Source organism: Crocuta crocuta, unplaced genomic scaffold (genome assembly GCF_008692635.1).
Source record: "Crocuta crocuta isolate KB4526 unplaced genomic scaffold, BGI_CrCroc_1.0 scaffold38, whole genome shotgun sequence".
NCBI lineage: Eukaryota > Metazoa > Chordata > Mammalia > Carnivora > Hyaenidae > Crocuta > Crocuta crocuta.
The window spans coordinates 6,813,588-6,838,796 of NW_027532605.1; the positions used below are offsets into that span (position 1 = coordinate 6,813,588).

General features: G+C 38.8%; 1 protein-coding gene across 1 annotated transcript in view; it reads right to left on the minus strand.

Annotated features, from left to right (window-relative positions):
- The window catches only part of ITGAV (integrin subunit alpha V), a 93,762-nt gene that overhangs the window by 66,961 nt on the left and 1,592 nt on the right, over positions 1-25,209 (minus strand). Inside the window, 2 exon segments of the mRNA XM_077780265.1 lie at positions 14,810-14,937; positions 25,079-25,204. Coding sequence (XP_077636391.1) covers positions 14,810-14,937; positions 25,079-25,204 — 254 coding nt within the window.

Genomic DNA, 25,209 nt, shown 5'->3' on the forward strand with positions numbered 1-25,209 from the left:
TCAAATTTAAAAACTGCAGGGGCGCCTGGGTGGCTTAGTCGGTTAAGCGTCCGACTTTCGCTTAGGTCATGATCTCGCGGTTCGTGGGTTCGAGCCCCGCATCAGGCTCTGTGCTGACTGCCAGCTCAGAGCCTGGAGCCTGCTTCGGATTCTGTGTCTCCCTCTCTCTCTCTGCTCCTCCCCTGCTTGCACTCTGTCTTTCTTTCTCAAAAATAAATAAACATTAAAAAAAAATTAAAAAAAAAAAAACTGCAAAATCATGACCTGAGCCAAAGTCAGACACTTAACCAACTGAACCACCCAAGCGCCCCTACAGTTTCTCACTTTAAGAAACTCTGATAGATAATATGTAGCAGTTAGCTACTAGTATTAATGGAAGGGTGATTTGCTTTATAAACTTCAAAATGTCTTTAAAATTCTCTAGAAGCATAATTGTATTCACTTAAAACGTGAGATAAAATTCCCTAACCTAAGTGTTTGGAGTTACAGACAACTGAAAAACTAATTGTATGTGAATATAAAAAAAAAATTGTGTTTGAAATCACAATCTATGAACATGAGAAAGTGTTACTAATTCACACAGGGTGTCAAGAAACATCTTTTGCATAAAATTAAATGTAATTGTTCTCCAAAAGCAAACAGGAAGAGAGGCAAAAGTAAAGACAGAAGAAAACATGATGAAGCTTGTTTCTCTGAGATTGGTATTTATTTATTTACTGACTTTCGAGTACCACAAGGAACAGAGACTCGCAATACCCTTCTCCTTCCATGAGTAATTCTGATTCAGGAGCCAGCACAAAGAATACAAGCCCTTTGAAAACATCCATTGCTTTATCAATGCTGGTTTGTTTCCTCCTAGAGATGAGAAGGAAGGATCCTGAAAGCATTTAACTCTTTACTGAAGATTTTAAAAAAAGAAAAATAAAAAAGCCAAGTCAAATTTAAGTCTTAAAATAATGAGTCAGGTCAAAGTGAGCCAGGGAAAAGATGGATTTTAAAGAATTGTATGAATTTAGTTTTGGTGAAACATTGAAAGTGTTAAAATAACAACTAACTGCATGCATGAGTATTAGTTGACTAGTAATAAAAGAATTCGATTAACTGATTTTTAGGTTGCCTCCCAGCTCTCCCGGTACAGAATTCTGAATCAAGGGATGACGGTTATGCCAGGAGAAACAGCTTCATTCACAAAACAAAAACTCCTGGGAGTGTCTGCCTGGCTCAGTGGACACAGCATGTGACTCTTAATACGGGGGCCACAAGTTCAAGCCCCACATTGTGACTAGAGCCTACTTAAAAAAAATTCCTTAAATTTATTTTGTATTAACAAGGGTAGGGGCTCTTTTTGTGTTTTTAACTTCCTAATCTGTAGTCCCATCACAACTGTAGAGAAACACAGATACAACTCTGAAAGAAAATGTACAAAGACAAAGTCAAACTTAAGCAGTTTTTGAGACAGCCTGATTATTTTAATAGCAATGAATTAGAAATTGAGGGGCACAGAGGCCAGAAAGCAGCTAAAAGTTTTCTACTTGCTATTAAATACAAAGTGTAGTAATATCTAGAAAATATTCCACAGCATTTTTCTTGACCAGAGAACCAGCAAGGCCAGTTTGTGGGTTTGCCCACAGCCCAGAGCCAGGCCCTTCTGGGAATAAGTGCTAAGTGTTCCAGCAAACTGTTTTGGGTAGACAGGGGAGTAACCTGACTTCTGACCTTCTCTAGGTCAGATACTGTTAGTGAGAGGTGACATTCATTCACTGAATTTGGAATACAAATGTAGAAGCTTTTCCTTTTTTTAAGGGACATATTTAACAATCACATAGGAAAGCCCATGTTTCTAAACAGAGACTTTGGCCAGGTTTTCCCCCCTCGGTGCAGATCATCAGCGTAATCTTTTCGGAAAAGACTCATCATTGAGGAAACTGGGCAATAATCAGTCTGTTTGTAACATCTGCTTCATAGAAAAGGAAAGCAAGAAGAGGATTTTTCCAAATGTCACCATAACAGGTTAAAATGCAAACCCAGATTTAATCCACTTAAGAATATCTACAATTATCTTTATTTCTTTCATTTTCCATAATTACTCACTTCCCCACAGCTGTTGTCTGGGCATGATCTCAACCCTTTCTTCACTTGTGTACCTCTTCTTTTTTTTATAAAATACCTTCAGGCATCTCATCTGATATCCACGACAACCCGTAGGGGTAAGTATTATGTTTATTTAACAAATGGGAAAAACTGAGGCTGGCAAAAGTAAGTCACCTGTCCAAGGTCTCATCTAATGAGGGTCAGAGCCAGAACCCGAGCCTACCTCTTCTAAGTCAAATTTGCATTCCTCATACCCACAAAGCAAAAACAAAAAGAAAAGAGGGAACGAGACCCACTTACGTAAGCACGCCTCTTGCCCTAAAGCAGCCTGCAGTATAACCAGTATCAAACAAAAAATATAGAAAAGGGCACTGTGGTAACAGAGTAATGCTCCCATGCCCAAGGATGTCCGTGTCCTAATCCCCAGAACTTTACACATGACTATGTCCTTACATGGCAAAAGGGACTTTGCAGATAGGATTAAATTAAGGAACTCGGAAGTGGACGATTACTCAGGATTATTGTAGTAGGTCTAATGTAATCACAGGAGGAGGCACAAGAGTCTGTGTCAGATGATGTAGCCTGAGAAAGACATATGACCCACTGCTGGCATTTAAGACGGAGGAAGGAACTACAAGCCAAGTAATGCAAGAGGCCTCTAGAAGCTGGAAAAGGTAGGAAAATAAAATCTCCCCTAGAACCTCTAGAAGGAAGGCAGCACTGCCAAAAACTGATTTAAGCCAATTAGCATTTTGGACATCTGACCTCCAGAACTGAAGATAATAAACTTGTGCTATTTCAAGCCACCAAGTTTAAAGCAAGTTGTTATGACAACAATAAGAACAATAAGAAACTAATTTGGGCATAAAGACAAAATTGAGAAACAGACTACATCTAGCCTGCTACATGAATATTCTTGATATTGTTTTGTATCTCAATATAATAAATTTTAGAATATTTTTACCTCCTAAGATACATTAATCTTAAAGTATACGTTAATCCTTTCTCAAGTCTTACTTTCCCACATCCATATTCAGATAAATTAACTGTGTTTTCTACATATCAAACATCTTCACGTCAGACAAACCATGCCCTAAAATGACCTTTCATTTTCAGTAATTCCACAGTGGTTTAATAGTTCATACTATTCTGTCAATTTAGGGAAAAATCAGTTTCAACCATTATGCAGACCTTGGTTAAAATCTAGGAATGGTTTTCAGCCACTAGATCAAAGGGGTTTAAAAATTCAAGATACCAGGGTGTTTGGGTGGCTTAGTCAGTAGAGCATCCATCCAACTCTTGATTTTAGCACAGGTCATGATCCCAAGGTTGTGGGATCAAGCCCCGTGTTGATCTTAAGCCCTGCTTAAGATTCAGTCTCTCTTTCCCTCTACCTCTCTCCCTTGCTTATGTGGTCTCAAAAAAAAAATTAATTAAAACAAAATCCAATTGTACTATTTCAATCACTATACAAATATGTAAAATATTTGAAAGACACTAGGCTTTTACATCCTAGTTTTGGCTCCATTTACATACGAAGTCAAGAAAATCAGCAGGAAAAAGAAAAAGTTGTACAAAAAAACACAACTAGAAATGCAATAAAGGTTATGTTTAGAAGTTAACAACAACAAAAAGATGAGAAACAAAAGTCAATAGCTTAAAAAAAAGTACTCAACATGTTTGACAACAAAACTTCACAAACCTAAGAGATAACAAATTTTAAACTGAGGTTTCCTTTTGTTCCTGCAGGCTCAATAATACATAAGTATTCAAAAATCACAGTAGCAATTAAGCTTGCCATCTTGCACTGAATTTTCTACTAAATTATCTTTTAATCATAGAACCATACATTTTCCCTTATTGTTTAAATGGCAGTATGTATGATATTTTGAAGATATTCAGGGTAATACTCATTATTTCATAGACCGTATAAAATTTTACTAAAAATAATGACTAGTAAAATTAATACAACAGGTACTGAAAGTGTTATTTTCTAGGTAATGTTCATGTCAAATATACTTAGTTTGACAAGGAACCAAGGTCTACCCACTGAGATCTATATCCTTTCATTTTTAATACGGTATTTGTTCTACGTGTTAGACTTTACAGTCAATGGATTTGGGTTGACTGCTAGATCTTTTTTTTTTTTTTTTTAAGTTTTTGTATTCATATTGAGAGAAAGAGGAAGTGGGGACCGGGGACGAGCTGAGAGTGTGGGAGAGAGAGAATCCTAGGCAGGCTCCATACAGTCAGTGCAGACCCCTACGCAGGGCTTGAACTCAAGAATGATCAGATCATGACCTGAGCCAAAGTCAAAGATGTTTAACCAACTAAGACACCCAGGTGCCCTAGAGTACCTTTTAAAATTCATTTAGATGTTTCCTCAGCTTACTTCCGCTTTCATTTCTTATCATGCCCTCAATGCCTTATGCCCCTCACACTATACATAGAAACTTTATACTCATATACAGATTCCACATATGTGGGTCACACAGAATTACTTTTCATTCATAAACATCTTTTACTAATCTATGCACATACTGTTTCCTCTACTTGTAACTCTCGTCTACATCTGGTCAATTCTACACGTCCTTTTTCATTAGCTAGCGCATATGTCACCAAATGATCTGGGAAGCCTTCCTCAAAGGCACCAGGCAGAGTTCTGTACTTCCCAGTTATGCCTTCTTTATTTCAGTATAAATGTATTTGTGTTTACCACTCAGAGTTAAAATAAAATAAATGTATATTGGTCTTCCAAAAATATTTTTGAAATCTTCCCTCCTCTCCAACTGCCCAAAATCATGCCCTGGGGTAGGAAGGAAAGCACACTAAGCATATTTATCTTTTTCTTTAAAAGCTTCTTTACTTTCTTTAAGTGTTATGCCATCTTAAAACCAAAACCCAGACTTCCTTCCTTAGCTACTACTACATGGCTTAATGTATGTGACCAGCTACAGTGAAATCTACCCTCCAATAAATTTATACACTAAGCCTGCAGGTACATCTTTGGTAAACACCGAAAGTAAAATTAGTCCATAAATTATTTATCTCTCAGTAATAGATATACCATGTATTCTTTAATTAATTTATTTTTTAATTTACATCCAAGCTAGTTAGCATACAGTGCAACAATGATTTCAGGAGTAGATTCCTTAATGCCCCTTACCCATTTAGCCCATCTTCCCTCCCACAAATGCTCCAGCAACCCTCTGTTTGTTCTCCATGTTTAACGTAAGTCTCTTATGTTTTGTCCCCCTTCCTCTTTTTATATTATTTTTGCTCCCCTTCCCTTAATGTTCATCTGTTTTGTATCTTAAAGTCCTCATATGAGTGAAGTCATATGATATTTGTCTTTCTCTAATTTCGCTGCGCATGATACCCTCTAGTCCATCCACATAGTTGCAGATGGCAAGATTTCATTCTTTTTGATTGTTGAGTAATACTCCATTGTATATATATGCCACATCTTCTTCGTCCATTCATCCATCAATGGACATCTGGGCTCTTTCCATACTTTGGCTATTGTTTTTGTATTTTTAATTTTTTTTAATCTTTATGTTTGAGAGAGAGAGAGAGCGCACGAGCAGGGAGGGGCACAGAGAGACAGAGAGAGAGAAAGAGAGACACAACAGATTCTGAAGCAGGCTCCAGATTCTGACCTGTCAGCACAGAGCCTGATGCAGGGCTTGAACTCACAAAATTGAGTTCATGACCTGAGCTAAAGTCAGACGCTTAACTGACTGAGCCACCTGGGCACCCCTGGCTATTGCTGATAGTGCTGCTATAAACATTGAGGTGCATGTGCCCCTTCGAAATAGCATGCTTGTATCCCTTGGATAAATATCTAGTAGTGCAATTGCTAGGTCATAGGGTAGCTCTATTTTTTATTTTTTGAGGAACCTCCATATTTATTCCAGAGTGGCTGCACCAGTTTGTATTCCCACTAGCAGTGCAAAAGAGACCCTCTTCCTCTGCAATCTCACTAGCATCTGTTGTTGCCGGAGTTGTTAATGTTAGCCATTCTGACAGGTGTGAGGTAGTATCTCATTGTGGTTTTGATTTGTATTTCCTTGATGATGGGTGATGAGCATTTTTTCATGTGTCGGTTGGCCATCTGGATGTTTTCTTTGGAGAAGTGTCTGTTCATGTCTTTAGCCCATTTCTTCACTGGATTATTTGTTTTTTGGGTGTTGAGTTTGACAAGTTCTTTACAGATTTTGGATACCTTTATCTGATATGTCATTTGCAAATATCTTCTCCTATTCTATCGGTTGCCTTGTAGTTTTGTTAATTGTTTCCTTCACTGTACAGAAGCTTTTTGCTATTTTGATGAGGTCCCAACAGTTCATTTTTGCTTTTGTTTCCCTTGCTTCTGGAGGCAAGTAAGAAGTTGGGTAAGAAGTTGCTGTAGCCAAGGTCAAAGAGGTTTTTGCCTGCTTTCTCCTAGAGGATTTTGATTGTTTCCTGTCTTATGTTTAGGTCTTTCATTCATTTTGAGGTTTTTGGGTTTTTTTTTTTTTGTGAAGATACACCATGTATTCTCAAAGGATGTTTTCTTGCTATTACCTTATTTTCCAACCAAAAAGAAAAAATGGCACCCTCTTGCTTCTATATTTTTTCTTCTTTTGAAGGACACTAAGTTTGGTTCCTTACACAAGCTTATAATCTAATCATTTCTTATTTGTGTGGGAGAAGCCAGGCTTTTCCTGACTTTCACAGGCATGAGATGGAGACTCAGGCCATCAAATACTACCACAAAAGCTTTGAATCTCTAGCCAGTGATGCAGAGAGGCAGGGATGGGTAAGAAATTATTCTCTTGGTGTTATGCCATGCTCAGCAACAGCCATTCCAGCAGCTGTTAAAACACAGGACCAATGGTTCCTCTGCTAGCTTCTGCTGCCCATTTTTTTAGAAAACTAGGGAATTATCAATACCCTTCTAATAACTTCCTGTTTAGTTAAATTTAACCATTCAATTTTTATTGCTTTTCACAAAGAACCCAAATCTATACACAAAACACACACACATGCATTCTACCCTATATACCTATACCTAGATAACCTACCTCGCCATACACTAGCATACGATGGCAAACAGAAATAAATTTGTCTCCTGGAGAGCTGAGTCTAGCTTTCCACATCATAACATAACCAGAAAAAAAAAAAAAGTAAATTTTAGCTCAATGAAGAAAAAGAGCTGCAGTTGGGCACTAAGTCGGCCTGTATAGCAGAACCTGACAAAACAGAAGAGGAGGGAAATTGGTAAAGGCTGTTCACAATATACTATTTAACACCAAGCATTTCTAGGTCGGCAAAAAACACCCTATTGTGGAGCTGGCTGAGGTTCATTCTTTTTACAGGAAGGGCTAAAATTCACTATTGTTTTCTTAAGGATAAACAGCCCAGGAAATAAAGGAGCCTAAAATACGTCATAGAGTTATTAATATCAAATGTTGTGGCAAAAATCATCAGGGAGGCTTCTCAAGGCTCAATTAAACTTACAGACTCACAAACCTGCTAAAGGCCACACATAGCACCAGCCTATTTAGAGGTTATAGGACAGAAGCAGACATCCCTCCCTGATGAGAATGTTTACATGACGTTCCCCGTGCAGCAGTACATACATACGGCTGTTTGGAGCTCTTCTCTTTGTCTCACTGGGTAACAGCTCAGACATGAAGAAACAAGATCTAGTGCACAGAGCACCTACCCCAGCTTCAAACCTTCATGCCCCAAAGGAGCGGTACCTCTTATACTAACTTCACAACCATTGCTTTCAGGATTCCCACAAAGGACATGCCATTTATAAATCACTGTACTCAGGGAACCCTAGAACTATGCACAGCAACCCATCATGTACTTTCAGTCTATTTATAATTTCTCCCAGTCTAAATCCAGTTTACCCACCCAGGACCATTTTTAGAATAAGCAATGATACCTAGTCACTTAACCACTCAGGATCCAGCAAAATAGATCAAAAAACAAGATCAAATTGTCATGTAGGTAGGAAAGAGTTTCAGTAACCATTTTCCAACAGCCGACTATTGATAACATTCAATGTTACTGTCCCTGTATGTATTAATTCAGTTAGGCTGCATTATGCTGGAATAACAAGCATCCCTAAAATCTATTAGTCACAAATAACAAGGAATTATTTTGTACACATACAGTGTAGACTAGTAAGCATCTACGCTTCACGTCTTCCTCACTCAAGGATCCAGGCTGATGGAGGTAGGTTCTATCGTTTAAACTATCACTACTCACTATGGCATGTGGTAAGGGGAGAGGCAGAATAACTCCTGACCCTTCTACCCACAAATGATATACTTCTATTTATGTTTAACTGGCTAGAAAAAGTCACACGGGCATATCTAAATTCAAAGGTTTTCCCAGTTTTAGAAACATGATCCTGATGAACAGTAATAATGTCTACCATCATATAAACCAGACCTAATTAAAAAAAATGATTTTATGAATTTTATTTCCATAATATTAGAAACATGAGCATGGAGCCCTTTTAAGCATTAAACTCTCCTCTGCACCCAGAAACACAATAAAGTAGCAGATAAACTACCTAATTTAAATTCTTTTTTTTTTAAATTTTTTAAATGTTTTATTTATTTCTAGGAGAGAGAGAGAGAGACAGCGTGAGCAGGGGAGGGTCAGACAGAGAGGGAGTCACAGAGTCTGAAATAGGCTCCAGGCTCTGAGCTGGCAGTCAGCACAGAGCCTGACGCGGGGCTCGAACCCACGAACCGCGAGATCATGACCTAAGCGAAAGTCGGACGCTTAACCGACTAAGCCACCCAAGTGCCCCCCTAATTAAATTCTTAATGATCACCCCCAGGAATGTATTACAGAATGTGGAAAGGTAGATAATTTTCACAACTAATATTGGAAAATGACAAAGCTGGACAAGTCTGTCTGACTCCGAGACCTGTTTCCTTTTCAAGACGTCACAATGTACAGCGAATATAAAGTAAGTGAAGAAGAGTCACAGTGCAAACCACCACAGCACCAAGAAAGTTAGGAACAATAAGGGGACATGAGAGGTCCAGTCCTTCAAAATAGGGAAGGTATGGTCAGTGGGATGAACTGTAAAAGGTCGAATAAGATGAGGGGTCCAAAGTGTCCACTGAAGTAGGTGACTACTATTGATTTCAGTTAGAGCCACTACTGAGTTGCCAGACTGAAGTGGCTGAACATGGAAAGTGATGAAGTGTATTTAATTATCCTGGATGTGAAGAAACGGAGAAAGAAAAATGACTGAGAGGAGAGAATGTTCAAGGAGAAGCTGTTTTGATTAGTTTTTCAGGCAGAAACAATTGAAAAATGTTTGAAAAGTCAGACAAAGGAAAAGTCAGAGGAAGGGAATGGGAAGAGGGAGAAGGAGGGGAAGGGGAGAAAGGGGGGGAGGGGGAAGGGGGAGGGGAGGGAAGGCGAAAAAATAGGGGCACCTGGGTGGCTAGGTCAGTTACAGTGTCTGACTCTTGACTTCGCTCAGGTCATGATCTCACAGTTCGGTATCATGAGATAGAGCCCCTTGCTGGGCTCTGTGCTGACAGCAAGGAGCCTCCTTGGGATTTTCTTTCTCTCTCTCTCTCTCTCCTTCTTCTCCTTCTGCCCCTCCCCAGCTCATACTTTCTCCCTCATTCTAATAAATATTAAAAAAAAAAAAAGAATGAAAGAAAAAGGGCAAATGTAGAGCAGGGACAGAGAAAGAAGTGAAGGGCTGCAACTAAGCACATTACATGTCTGAACTCACACATGTATTAACTCATTCAGTTGAACACATACCCAGGAGCAGGTCTGATGAGGACAATGCACCAGGGAGCCAGCAGCAACAGACAGTGTAAGTTGAAAGGCTATAAGTGCAGAACCAGGGTCTGAGCCCAGGTAGTTCGCCTCCACAAACCACACTAATCCGCTCAGCTCCTATCTCCCTTGACATGTGACTGAGATGAGGGAAAGACAGATAGAAAAGCCACTACCTCCCTTGAGATGCTGAAAAAGATAAAAGACGTTCGTGGTGCAGAGATGCTTAGGTGTGTGGGCTTGGATGGAGTGAGCTCCTCAGGAGAGGTGTAAGGCGAGTTTAGGGGATACTTAAATCATAAGCATTTCTTTCACATCAAGACACAGTCTGAGAGTGCTTTCCTAGATACACACTATTTTCACTAGCTTATTGCAATCTATATCATCCTCTTTTCTTAAACTAAAAACCAAAACAAAACAAAACCTAGTTGGACAAAAATTCTAATGTAGAACATGAAGTCTTAAATTTCTATATTCCTTTTACAAGGGAAGTCTCAGAAGTTATACAAAATGATTATAAAAATATCATAAGGAAAAAAAGAGAACACACAAAAAAATACATATCTGTACACCTAAAACTAAAACTTTATTTCTTCCCTATAGAAAAAGCTCTTCTGGTCTATTCATTCATTCACCTATTCAATTTATTGAGCCCCGACTTGTGCTAGGCACCAGGCACTGCTGTAGTCCCTAGGGCGTCAGCAGTGAACAAAACAGATTAACACACACACACACCTGTCCTCAGAGCACATACAAACTAACTGAGAAAAGGAGACATTAACTACCTTACACAAATATCTTACATAGCAATGTGAGTATTCCACAGGAAAATAAAGCAGAAAAGAGGACAGAGAACAAAGTGGGAAAGGGGCAATTACAATTTTAAATAAGGTGGTCAGGGAATGACTGAGAAGATAGTAGCTGAGCAATTCTTGAAGGGAGGGGTGGAGGGGACGCCCAATGGACATTTGAGAAAACAATGTTTGGGCAGAGAAAAGAGCCCAAGCAAAGATGAGGTGGAAATGAGTCTTTTGTTTATGAGCCACTGCAAAGAGAATGGAGAGGAGAACAGTAGAAGAGGAAGCTGAAGATGCAAACAGTGGGCGGAAACTCAGGGACCGCTCGGCTACTACAAGACAGATGGTAAGACATCAGTGGAATATGAACAGAAGTGTTATAATCTGAATGTTTTAAAAGCATCACTCGGGCTGCTGTAGAGAACAGTCCAGGGGTCTCCAGGGCAGAGGTGGGGAGAACAGTGACAGGTACCGGCTCTCTTCCACCTGGCCCTCCAGGTTTCCTATCCACCCTGCTCTCTGCCCAGGATGCTGACCAGGATGAACTCACGGGCTGCTGTGTCCCCTGGCTCCCACGTGGATTCCACCAGTGGGGAGCACATGCAGGATCACAGGGAAGCAGGAGGGTGAGTCAGGGTGTTTTTTTTCCCATGCTCCTCCCTTCCGGTTACTCTGGACTGGCTACTGTCCTTGGACAAAAGCCACAGCTCCAGTCCTGTGGCTCTCTCCACCTAATCCTCTGAATTCTGTTTCCCACTCCCTTCCCCATCTACCTTCGAGCAAGGGGCCCAATCTTAATGAGACCTTGCACAGTACTCTTTTAAAACAGTTCTTTCACGGGGCGCCTGGGTGGCTTAGTCGGTTAAGCGTCCGACTTTTGCTTAGGTCATGATCTCGCAGTTCGTGGGNCTATCCCAATTTAAGTGTACCATCTCTTTCCTGGAAGTACCCTTACTCACTCAGGGGTCCAGGGCAACAGTCCAGGTGGGAGACAATGGTGGCTTAGACGAGGACGTTAGCAGCGGAATGACAAGAAACAGTTAAGATTTTGATTTGCTGATAGATGTAGTGTCACACATAGTGTCCAGATTTTGGTGTAAGCAACCAAAAGGATGGAATGCCATCAACTGAAATTCATTTCTTAAAGTCATAAATCAATAGAAAACATAAGCAAATATATAAAACACTGGTGCACAAGAAAAGGAATACTATGGCTTATAAACAAATGCAAAGGTGATTTAATGTTACCATTAAAGGAATCTAAATTAATATAATCATATAAAATATATATAGTTACATAATATATAGGATAATTACAATATAAAATTAACAAAGATAAATAGATGGTGATAAATGGTATTGTCATGGATGTCAGAAAAGGAGGAACTGTAAAATTCCTCCAAGTATAAAATTGGAGGAATGTAAACCTCTGTCAGGAATAATTTGCCACATCTATCAAAACCTTAAATATACATATTTAAAAATTCTCTGCTAGGACTTTATTCAACAAACATACTCACACATTTGCACAAATACATGCATATAATATTTTTCACTACTGCAGTGTTTATAATTACAAAATATTAGAAACAAATGTCCAGCAACAGGAAATAAAAGTTAAATAAATTAGGTTATCTATACTAAAGAATAAATACATCAGTATTTTGCAAAGAACGAGGTAAATCCATATACATATATATACATATATACATATATACACAAACATATATAAATGAAAATCTATACATATACACATATATACATATATATATACACATATGTATATACACATACATATATAAATGAAAATCTATAAGACTTATATTATTGGAAGGGGTGGGGAGGAGTCGGTGCTTAACAGAAATATTGAGTATATTCTTATTTGTGAAGTTTTTTTTTAAGGATATACACGTATATGGGAGTAAGAAAATTCTAGAACGATCAAAGAAATTGTTTAGAACAATTGCCTCTAAGCAGCCTGATGTGAGAGACTCCTCTTTTTCATTGTATACCCTTTTTGGACTCTTTGAAATCTTTTTACAAAGTGCATATATTAATTTTTCAATAAACAAAACAGTATATAAAGCCAAATTTCAAAAAACCAGTAAATAACTTTGTGCTGCATAAAAACCTATAGTGAAGAATACAGAAATATATCTGAACAGTACAACCTATCAAACTGAAGTACAGTTTCATTTTATTACTATCCTATTTTGTTAGAAGATATAAATGCCCTGACTCATATTATACTGAATCATTGGTGTTTCTCCATTCGTGGTCAAATAGAGCCTATTTACATACTCTTGGGGTTTTCCAAATGTCAGCCATATACGGAAAATACAACAGGGTTTAATGTAGATGATTTCAAATGGAAAAAAACAAATAGGAATATGTGACCTGATTTCTATTAAGAGTTAACTTAATGATGGACACTCATTTTGGCACTGATCAGAATGTCAACTGGAACAGTCTACATCATGATTCCTGTTTCACTAATATTATAATTCCCAGAACTAATGTATTTTAGAACTAGCAGGAAACAACAATATGTAAAAAAAATTAGTTGTCTTTAGGCTTATCTTAAAATATTCTCTCAAAGCCAGCAAATCGAAATTGTTTAAAAAAATTTATAAAACTATTTTACCCAAAAAAGGCCACATTATTTCTTTGAAGATTCTCTAAGTTTTCACAAATGTAGATAAATACACCAATACAAATGTGTACAGGATTATATATACTTTATTTCACTGATACAAATGTAAAACTCAACTTTTTTCTTCCCATTTTCCTCATGCTATTTTTCTCCTATTTACCACAGTCTTGGCTGACACAGAAATTTGTCCCTGTAATTAAGACTTTAATGTTATCCAAGCCATAATGCATGACTTATCCAATAAATTTTGGTTAAGAATTTGTTTTAAGTCAACCAAATCTACCTGAATACAAAAGATTCCTAAACTGGTTTTGGTAGCACAACTCAAGGTTTAGATTATTTCATGATTAGGGAGTTGATGCACAATTGTCAGTGAATCACACTTCAATATTCTGACAAAGAAAAGGACAAAAAGCCTTGCTCCTTCTTCTCAGAAGAGTTACAAAAACATTTTAATAGATTTCTCCAGATTTCTCCAGAATGACACTGTCAGTTTGAAACTGAAGACATCCAAAGCATGAAAATATAATGTATTTTAAGGCTCTTATAAATATGACAAAATTGTAGGAAAAATAATGTAAGTCTTTTGTCTTCATGTAACTTTCCCTGGGGATCTGAAATGCTTACATACACTGTTTTATTAAGTTGTTATATTTAAGCTAAAGTAAATTCTTTCAAAAACTAAATGATACTAAGAAAATATCAAATGGGGGGGAATGAAGGGGTTTAGGATAGGCCCCTCCCCCAGAATGTGCCACTCTGGCATACGGATTATTTTGAGGTAAAGGCACCTGAGATCCTGTGTACTTAAGAAACTTCTGTCCCTCCCTTAACCACACAGAAGCTAAATTGAGTATTTTCCTCAGAATAAGGCTTACGAACAGAGAGAAACCTTATATGAGTGACCCATCTGTATGGCAGGGCAAACATCTAATTATCAAACGTCTGCTTTTCTCATCATCACTCCGTAAAATGCATTCCTTTTCTCTGAAATCCCAGACCCCTACCCCCTTTTCCCTTAGTTCTCCTCAGTCTGCCTGAATGTCTTCAGAATTTCCCTGTCTGTATGGGTTACCCATACATTCACCTAGGAAGTTTGACTTTCTCCTGTTAATCTGTCCGCTGTCAATTTGATCCTTAGTCCAGCTAGAAGGACCTTTAAAAGAGAAAGGAATTCTTGCTCCCCAACAGGAGGGAAGGGAAGAAGAGTAAAATTCTAAATACTATACATTAAGAAAAGGGGCCACTCATGGTTTGCCTCTCTCCCTTTCGAGAGACTCTTGAATGCTGACAAAAACTGAGAATTGATGGATGTAGGGGGAGGGGGGATGGGCATGGAGGAGGACACTTGTGGGGATGAGCACTGGGTGTTATGTGGAAACTAATTTGACAATAAACTATTTGTAAAAAAAAAAAAAAAAAAAAAAAAAAGGGCCACTGCTTCAATATTTACCTGTGGCATCGAATTCGATTGGCTGGCACCCACGGTGAGAAGACCAGTCACACTTGAGGACTTGCCCTCCTTCCACAATCCCAGGCTGGGTAGTGTTTGCTTTGGGTGCTCCCACCAAAAGAAACATCCTATTAAAATACAAAAGCAAATAGAAGATTTTAAATTCCACAAAGCATAAAAAATAACCTATCATTTACGAAGAACAATCATTCTCCTGCTATTATCCACAGGTTTTTTTTTTAACCATTCACTGAGGGCATAATCTATCTTCTATATTCATTTGATACTCTTACATATATATATTATTCAACATAGTTTATCCATGCTAATAACATCTTATAAGGCAACTTCAGGGTGACATGTCATTTAAAAATCTGTCGTCAAATTGTGTACTTTAAATATATACAGTTTATTATGTATCAACTGCATCTCAAAAAAGCTGTTAAAAATGTGTGCTGGCTAGAATCCGGGACAGACATTTTATTTTGATTTGGGGTTTTTTTGGGGTAGTTTTTTTGTGTGTGGTCTACTATAGACTTTCTATATCCTGAATGCTAAACAAAAAAAATATATAATTCTAAAGTATTGTAATTCTACACATTAACATGTTTCCTTTTTGAAAACATATCTTGTTTTAGAACTACTGTGCTTCAATTTTTTTTAATGACTAATAAATTTCTCTTTTCAGAGGATTAATCTAGTCAATACTGGCCAAAGAAGAGGATTGCTGTTCCATTTCTTTCAGGATAAAATGAACAGGAGACAAAATAATAGAGTCCAATTTTTAAGCAAAAGAGACTTTTTCATTAGTTTTTTCCTATTCATTCAGAAAAAGAAACAGCTTGAATGACTCTTCTACATAGAGCACAGTGCTGGGCACTGGGGACACCAAGATAAATAAAACAACCTCGGTTCCTTCTCTCGGTGGAGTTTGCATTCCCTTTGGGGAAAAATAAAGAACTTGACCAAGAAAATCAGTCATGCTTACAAGTGCTGTGAAGGAAACCAACAATTGGCTAAGAGATTATTTGGGAAGAGGGAGAAGAAAAAACTTCTTTAGATAAAGGAAAGTTATCTTGAAGGAATGGAGGGGAAAGACTTACTTTACATAATGAGAAATCAAAGGAAATTTTCTGTAAAGAAGGAAGAGGAAAGACCTCATTTAGATACAGTAGCAAGGAAACTTCTTTCTAAATGAATGGAGATGTACAGGATTAGATGGTCACCAAGGAGTGTTTGTTGAGTTGGGGGAGGGGAGCATGGTGAGAAAAGTGGGATAAGGAAGTGGCATGAAGAAGCGAATGGGAGCATCCCAGGCAGAGGGACAAAGACCCCCAGCAAGAAAGAAATTAACCTCCAAGAATTTCAAGAAAAGAGGTGTGGCTGAGACAGGAGAGCAAGCTAAGAGTGAAACATGTAACTTGGCAGGAACTAAATCAAGCAGGGGCGGTCAACCAATGCAAAACTTGGATTTTACCATAAGATCCACTTGAAGCCTTTGCGTTTTTTTAAGCAAAAGATTGACACAATCTAATAAAGAAAACTAAATTTGGTGCCTTTTGTAGAAACAATTAAGGAGGGAGGGGAGCAAAATGGAATAAGGAAAGCAAGAGGCTTTCAGCAGCAAAGGGAGGAGATGATACGTGACCTAGGTTGGGAGGGTGGGTAGAGAAGGAGATGAGTGGGTAGACTTGGAAAGTATCTGGGGTAGAATGAACAGGAATAGCTGGTGGCTGGAATATGGAGGAAAGGGAAGATTAAAACACGTCATCCAGGTTTCACTCTGGAGTGCCTAGATGGGAGACTCATTTACAGCACACACACACACACAAAGCCTAAAGAGTTGGGAAGTAGAAGGCAGATTAAATATTTACAGGAAAACCAAGGATTCTCAATGATACTCTGAAATATCTGTTAGATATCAATGGTAGTCAGGACCTCTGAGGAGAGTTCTGTCTCAGAGATAACATATTGAGAATGTCAACTTAGAGTAGATGGGTTCATGCAGGGAAGTTCCAGAAAGAAGAGAGCCAAACAGCTCTGAAGCAAGAGCATTTAGGAGTCAGGTAAAGAAAGAGCATACAGTAAAAGAGAATGAGAAGAAACTGAAGTTTCTGTGAAGAACACAGGATAGAGTTATACTCAGAAGGCCCTCAATAAATGCTATCACCCTTATTATTTCATTTCCTCATTAAACATCTAGTCAACTTAAATTCTAGCAAAAAAAAATACTTAACTGCCTTTCACTTTTTTGTTATGAACAAAGCTACGTTTTAATATGAAATACTTATTTTAACTTTTATTTATCAATTTCAATTTCATTTCCCCTGGATGGTATCTGCTAAATCATACTTGGACTAGTCAAGAGCTGGCCGCATGAATGGCTGGCTGCTTTACAGGAATCCTGCTTTCTGATATTTATCTTAAAACTCCATACTCAATTAAAAAAAAAAAAAACACTGCATACTCAAAATAAAGGCAAAACTCCCAACCGAACCACACCCTGTTTAATAAAGCTTTATGCAGTCATATTTGGCATCAGCAAAACATCAATGCTGGCTCCTTCTCATCACAGCCAACTTAGTTTTCACTCAGCAGGGGGAAAAAAAGGCTATGAGTATGAGAGCCCTTACCCCCATGAATAAGAAGGCACTCAGTGTCATCCACCCTCCTTTATTGCAGGGGAGCTGGTTAATTGCTAAAACATTTATATGAATAAATATGATTTTATATTATAATTTTCCATTTCAAAAGGTCAAAAATTTGACCATATACATCATTAAACTTCCCCTATTCATCTGGATTAATTTTTTTAAAATTTCCTTTTAAGTGTTTATTTATTTTCGGAGAGAAAGAGCGCATGAGCAGGGCAGAGGCAGGAGAGAGAGAATCCCAAGCAGGCCCCATGCTGCCAGCACAGAGCCCCACACAGGCCTCCTACTCACGAACCCGAACTATGAGACCATGACCTGAGCCAGAATCAAGAGTCAGACACTTAACTGACTAAGCCACCCAGGTGCCCTTGGATGCAATGTTTTTTGAGTGCATGACAGTGAAATGAACATTTCAGGCAAGTATACTTTTCAGGGTCTACACATGAAAAGGCATGGGGTCAATTCCTGCAACAGTTCTAATAACCATAATAAAAGCAGAGGCATGCATATGATTTCAGTGCTGTGGATAATAGCCAGGTTCAGGTTGAGGACCAAGGAGATGGTTCTCAGAATTTGCCTAGAAACTTGAAAGCAAAACTCATTTCTGGACCATTACCACATTGCACATTATAGACTCATAATTTTTTATCAAAGCTATTCCTCCCACCTTATAATAAATTGCTTCCTTGAGGTGTGCCTGGGTGGCTCAAGCCATTAAACATCCAACTTCAGCTCAGGTCATGATCTCACAGTTCATGAGTTTGAGCCCCATATCAGGCTCTGTGCTGACAGCAGGGAGCCTGGAGCCTGCTTCAGATTCTGTGTCTCCCTCTCTCTCTGTCCCTCCCCCGGCTCACACACCGCGTGTGTGTGCGTGCGTGCGTGCGTGTGTGTGTGTGTGTGTGTGTGTGTCTTTAAGGTAAATAAACATTTAAAAAAACTAATAAAAATAATAAATAAATAGCTTCCTTGAAAGTAGGAGACTCTAATTTATCTTTGTTCCTGGCACGTAACAAGCACTCAAGAAAAGTTTTTTAAATTGACAGGTAAGTAGCAAGTAAATTCAGTAATTACAAGTTTCAATCTTAAAAATGCACTGTGTAAATAACCATTTCCACTACCACCAACCCCTTTAGAATCCAGAAATCATCCTCTATTAAATATCCAATTATTTAACTTACCCTTACAAGAATTTATTTATGTAACATATTTCTTCTTAATTTTGGATTTCAGATACTTTTTTACTTGGGCACTATGAGCCAGAGAGGGCTGGAAAGTAACTAGCAACACGGACTAGAAAAAGACAAGACAGCAAAGACAGAAAGACAGAAAACAAGGGCAAAGACAGAAAAAAAAGACGCAGTAGGAGAGCTCTGAACGAAAACTGCACTCCACTGGCGGCACAAAGTTCGCATTCCTTGGATAAGACCATGAACAAGGCTGCTACTTTTCAGCCGACCATTTGCACATTGTAGGCATGAAATAATGGGTAATTAGATGTACTAACATGGGTGTTCATCAGGTTTTCCTAAGCATACCTTCATGTGCAGTCTTGCACATTGGTGAAATGCCACAGAAATGGTAGAATAATATAAAAGGAATGTGTAAGCACTGTCAATTTCTAAATGCTAGGTTAATGGGAGAGAAAAAAGCTGAGGAATACAAGTACTTTGTCCAAAGTGTCAACATGATGTTTAAGTTATTTTAAAGAATATTACAGAAAGTTTTTAAAAAAGAAAACTGGAAAGATAAAGTAAACTGCCTTCGACGTATGTTAAGTCCTAAGGAGTTGTATAGAGAAAAATTAAATATTTATAGAGAATAAAAAGTAAACAATAAAAGATGATATTTGAGAAAATTAAGGAATATAAAAGCAACACACAGTACAGAAAAACAAGCGCCCTGTTGAGGCTCTTGTATTTATATCATGTATTTCTTTGCTATAATAACAAAACAGCCTGCTAATGAAATGCCTTATAAAAATTAAGTAATTACTGAAGTTCATCTAAGAATGTCTAATTAATGTCTACAACAGCTTACTTAGGGTAAGAGAAGTGACAGAGCTGAAAAAACTTGGCAATATAAGCAGCAATGTCTAATAAGCAGTCTGATATTATAGGTTGCAATTACCCAATATAAATCAATTGAGAAAGTCACTTTTAAATCTTTGAAAAGCCTCAGTTCCCTGTATAACAATGCCCACTATGATTACTTTAATAAAAAATTCTGAAAGTGGGTAATAGACAAAAACAAACTTAGAAAAGCTGAAAGCATCATAAAAATACAAGATGATGGCACTGGAATTAAAAACAACAATGAATAAACTACTCTAATAAAGTAGGAAATATAAAAGTTAAAAGCTATTTTCAAAAGGCTTTCCTTTCCTCAGTTTCCTTGAAGGATCATTAATTAACTTAAATGCAAGACCTCAAGAGTGAAAACAGGAAGAAGGGTAGAAAATAGGGGACTTGCAACACTTCCTGACAAGAGTGGAGAGTTCGGGAAGATACATGAGGTTCGCTGGAGCTGACAGAGATTTCACTGAATAGAAGAGAAAATCTGAAGCTGAGCAACTGAGTTTCTCCTATGCCTCCTGCCTTCTGCCGGCAGATTCCATCTCCCTCCCAAAAGTTTACCCCAGAACAGTATCAGGATCCTTTTCCTCCCCATTCTGGTCAAATGACTCCGAGACATTTCCATCACAGGACTCCAACATTAAAGTTAACATACAGGAGCAGACTATTAATTAGAATCATGCCCCAAGAAATTCTGAAAGGTAAAGGGAAGAATGCANGGAGGGGTAAAAGAAAGAGGGAGTGGGGAGAAAGTGAAAGAGGAGGGAGTGGGGGAAGATAGAGGATGGAAAAAACGGGGAAGAGAGGTAAAGGAGGAGTCTGGAGGAGGAAAAACAGGAGATGGGCACGGAGAAGGAAGAGGAAGCGAGAGGGAGACAGGAGGATCAGAGAAACCAACCCGGAGGATGCCCTTCGGGTGCACTTCCTATCCAAAGTGGACACTGAGGGCAGCTGCGTCAAGGAATGTGAGCTTCGCTACCAAAGACAGGCAACCAGCCAAACAATGACAAGTACATTTTTTAAACCCTCCAAATGAACTAAGTTATTTGGCTGCTTCAGCACTGACTTCTCCAAGATAAAGAAGGTCTAATATATCTGGCTGACTCCTGGCTGACCAATGAAATGAGCCTTCATCAAAAGCAACTTTTGAAAAATTATCATATACATATATAAAAAAATGTGTATAATATAGCATGAGTATTTTTTCAGAGTGGTAATTCCAGTCTCAGATTTACTTTTCATTAAAAAAAAAAAAAAAGTGCTACAGAGTCAGTATTTATATAATCTGAAAGAGACACAGTAAGGGTAAATTCTACATATTTCCTCTTTTCTTTTACAAAGTCCTATAAACCCTGGGTCTTAATCAGGAGTAATTAACATAAAGCTTGCTTTTTAAATTATAAGGCTACAGTCTACATATGTATATTATTTATGACAAGAATAAACAACCAATATAGCCAGATCTACACTAAGTTCACATAAATGAGCCAGCATCACTAGGTGAAGGGTTATTAAGATGGCTCCAGCGGGGAGGGGAGCTACCGTGCATAAACATTGAAAAGTACACACAAGTCAGGTCAGGAAAAGGGGCTTCATCCAGATTAAGCAGTCTGGACTTTCTCTCTGGCCATGGACACACTGTTGAGGAAATTTTAGTAGAGTACCAGGTCAAAAAGATGCTTCGGAAAGGTAAAACTATTAGAAACGTAAGATCTAAGAGCCAAAGGATGGCTAGAGGGATGAGGATCTGAGTGCCAGGGACCACTGTTCTGACTAAGCTGAAATCAAGAAACTGAAGTCAAGGTGGTAAGCAGAGACGAATGCAAGAAATATTAACAAGGAAGAATTTCTAAGACCTTCTGTCTGGTGACTAATCACTGACTAATATTAGGGGACTATAGTAGGAGAGACAAAGAAAAATAGAAAATGAGAGGGAGGAATATGAAAGTATTCCCAGGGCAACAGAGAAAATGATGGCACCATTAATAGAAACAAAGGCGCAACTGACATCACCACTTGGTTAAAAACGGCTCAGTTTTAGTTAAGGTGAGATGGGCTGGTCAAGGGGTGCCTGGGTGGCTCAGTCAGTTGAGCGTCCAACTTCGGCTCAGGTCATGATCTCACGGTTCATGGGTTCAAGCCCCGCGTTGGGCTCTGTGCTGACAGGCAGCTCAGAGCCTGAAGCCTGCTTCAGAGTCTGTGTCTCCCTCTCTCTCTGACCCTCCCCTGCTCACGCTGTCTCTCTCTCGCTCTCAGAAATAAATAAAAATATTTAAAAAAAAAATTTTTTTTAAAGATGGGCTGGTCAAGGAGGAATGATCCACAGGCTGTTGGAATATGAAGTCCAAGCTCAATTTTTAAATCCAAGATGATGCCAGGGCAGCAGTTTTATTTTAAAAGTTTTCAGGTGCTACAAACAGGAAGTTAGAATTGAGAACTACTGAATGTGTCATGGGACCTTGGATCCTATGGACCCTGGATCCTCTCTCTGGTACTCCCCCACTAGCGCGCGCGCTCACTCTCTCTCTCCCCCTCTCTCTCAAAAATAAACTTAAAACATTTTTTTTAATTTGAATCCTAAAATTAAATAGACTTTGAATTTTGATTCAAAATCAAATTCATCTTTTGATCCCCTATCTTTTTTTTTGGACACTATCTTTTGATCCCCACCTCACACCAATCTACTCCAACAAATAAAGACTGAAAACCCTTCTGGCCTCAGTGTCCTCATCTGTACAATGAGTTTATCTGCTTCCCTACTTCCCCTGGTGGTTTGTGCTACAGAGTGAAGTGAGATATGGTAAGTAAGTGTGCTTTGCAGGTTATAAAATAAGCTAACCAACATTCAATATCATTATCCTAATTAAACCTAAGGTACAATTTTTAAATTCTCCAATTATTCGCCCAAGAAAAACGTAACTTTTCTTCATGGCCTGGATATGATCTTTAAATTTTATGTAAGTTTGGCAATATAGTCACTGTAAATTAATTCATACAGGGGAAAAAATACAGAATGCTAACTTTTTATTTTTCAGAATTCTAAATCACAATTTTTGTGACTTTTCACTTTAAACCTAGGACTCATTATTGAAGGGATTTCTTGAGGCGTCACCTTAATATTTGTCCCTAGTATTTTTCTTTTTCTTTAATAAACAAGGATTCATCAGTTTTCACAATAAAATGGAAATAATTCAATAATAATTTTTTATAACAACAAAATGAGACATAAAATAATTCTACAGCTTGCTGGGGGTATTTAGACACCAAAAGAAACCAGAAGCAATGGAAAGAGACTTCATTACTGTTGCTTCCTCACTGATCCAAGGATTCTTCTTTGAGAAGAAAGGAGTCTTTAATAAACACTTTTTATTTGTGGATATTCGTTTTCTTTTAGAAGTTCATAATCACACCAAATAACAACAACAACAACAAATGCAGCTGCTAATTGAAATGGCATCCTTATGTACCTTGGAATCCAATGCTTGTTAAATTTAAAAGTATCTTTAACAAAATTAAGCATAATTTTACACTAAGCTTTGTTAAATCTGAAAAGCTAAGAAGAAGAAGCCTTTGTTTATATGTGTTTTTTTTTAATCTCAAAATTGATGTCTGTTTTTTAAGGTACGCTACATCTACAGCTCACTAGTCTATCAGTAGCTAAGTCCCTGATGAAGATTTCAAAATATTGTATGGAACCAAAGCAAGTTCAATTTTACCTTACCATTGAAGGCCCACATGAGAGGTCATATAATCTGTGGGTTCAGAATATGTTCAATAACTACGATGATTTGTCAAAGATTAGCCATCCACGCTTGCAATCAAAGAGGGTAAACCTCTCATGCCAACAGTTCGATATTACTGCATTTTCCATAGTAACAGCACTTAAAAGTTTATCATCTTGTCATTATCTTTACACTGCTAAACTCAGAGTTTCGACTGGCACCATTTGCAAAACATTCAATCAGCTCTTAAGTATTTAAGTGCTAACTCTTGCTAACTGAAGTACCTACTCTCGTCAAAAGACAATGTATTTTCTCAAGACTATTAGAATTTTTGTACCAATTAGAGCTAAAAGAGCACCTCTGACAACAACTAAAATCTGTACCATAAAACTATCTGGAAACAAAAGAACTTTTAAATAACAGATAAGGCCGACGGAATGATTGGATCAAATGAGAGGGTAGTAAATGCTGCCCAAAGTTAGCGATCATTTTTTATCACTTTGGAAAATTTGTGCTCAGGTCTAGATAGAAAGCACTAAAACTGAAGACAACAAACAAAACTGAGTTCACCACATAAAACAATGCCTAGTTTCCACTAACTGCTTCCATGTTATCTATTGCTGCCAAGGTTGTCACCTTTGATGACATCAACACTCAAATTCTCAACACCTCTGATAATCAACTCAGACTATAAGAATAAATCCTTCTAAGTGTTCTATTAGCCACGAAAAAATATTTAGATCACCCTCAGATTAGTCACATATGAACTGGAAAAACGGTCCTATCAAAGTACTGACCATCAAAATTATCCCCCTTCTCCCGCCTCAAAAATAATACCCTCAATACAGAGAAAACAGAGAAGGGAAAAAAAAAAATGTTACCATTTCTAAGAGCCCTAAGAATAGTCTTTCCTCTTCAAAACAGGATTTAAACACCAGAAGACACCGAGTCAACATATATTAAATCAGCATTTCTAACGCTAATATGGGGGTGAGGGAGTGAGAACGAGGTCCGGTTCGGCAGAGTCCGAGACAGCTTTGAATCCAATAGTGACATTAACCCTGTTACAAATCCTGACGGCCTCTGCGGACGCGAAAACGTTAGCAGTTTGAAAACGTAACTGAATTCCTAAATACTGCAGTATTCCAATGACCCGCAGTGAATGAAAACTCAGCAAACACCCTTGTTGTGAACAATGACCTAAATAATGAATCACTATAAAAAGAACACATGACACATTGAATGCATCCGTTCGCCCTCAAACGTGCAAAGGTCTGGACGGTACCAGAGTTTAGACACGATGCGGTGACTACGACATTCTGGTCATTTTAGTCATCAGAAAGTCTGGGAAAGGGGTAAACGAGAACGAGAATCCGCCCGCGAGACGGAAAGTGCGGGGGAGGGCTTTTTGAGTGTGAAGCCGACTACGGGAAGGCGAACTGGTCCCGCAGCAAAACGAAGTTTGGGAATGAGCCCGACCGAGTCCGCGACGCTGGCAGGGGCGGCGCGCGGTCCGGCGGGACCAGCCTTTGTTGCTCTCCCACTTCCCCCGAATTTGAAGCGCAAGTCGGCTTCAAAGCCGTCCGTCCGGGGAGACGAGAGGGGGGAGCCGAGAGGAGGCGGCGGTGGGTGCCGCGGGGGTTCTCCGCCCCAGATACTCCGTCCGCCCAGAACCTACACCCCCGCGGGTGGTGGGGGGCAAGGGCAGAAGCCGGGATCTCCCCCAGAGAGTCTCCCCCCGGGAAACGCCGGGTGGGCGCGCGCGCGCGCGCGCGGTGGGGGAGGGGGCCGACCCCCCTTCCAAGCGCAGCCACTTACGAAGACGAGCTGGGCACGAAGAAATCTACCGCGAAGCCGAAGTAACTCCCCTCGGGGCCGGCGTATTCGGCAGGACTGTCCACGTCTAGGTTGAAGGCGCCGCAAAGAGGCAGCAGGAATCCGGGAAGAAG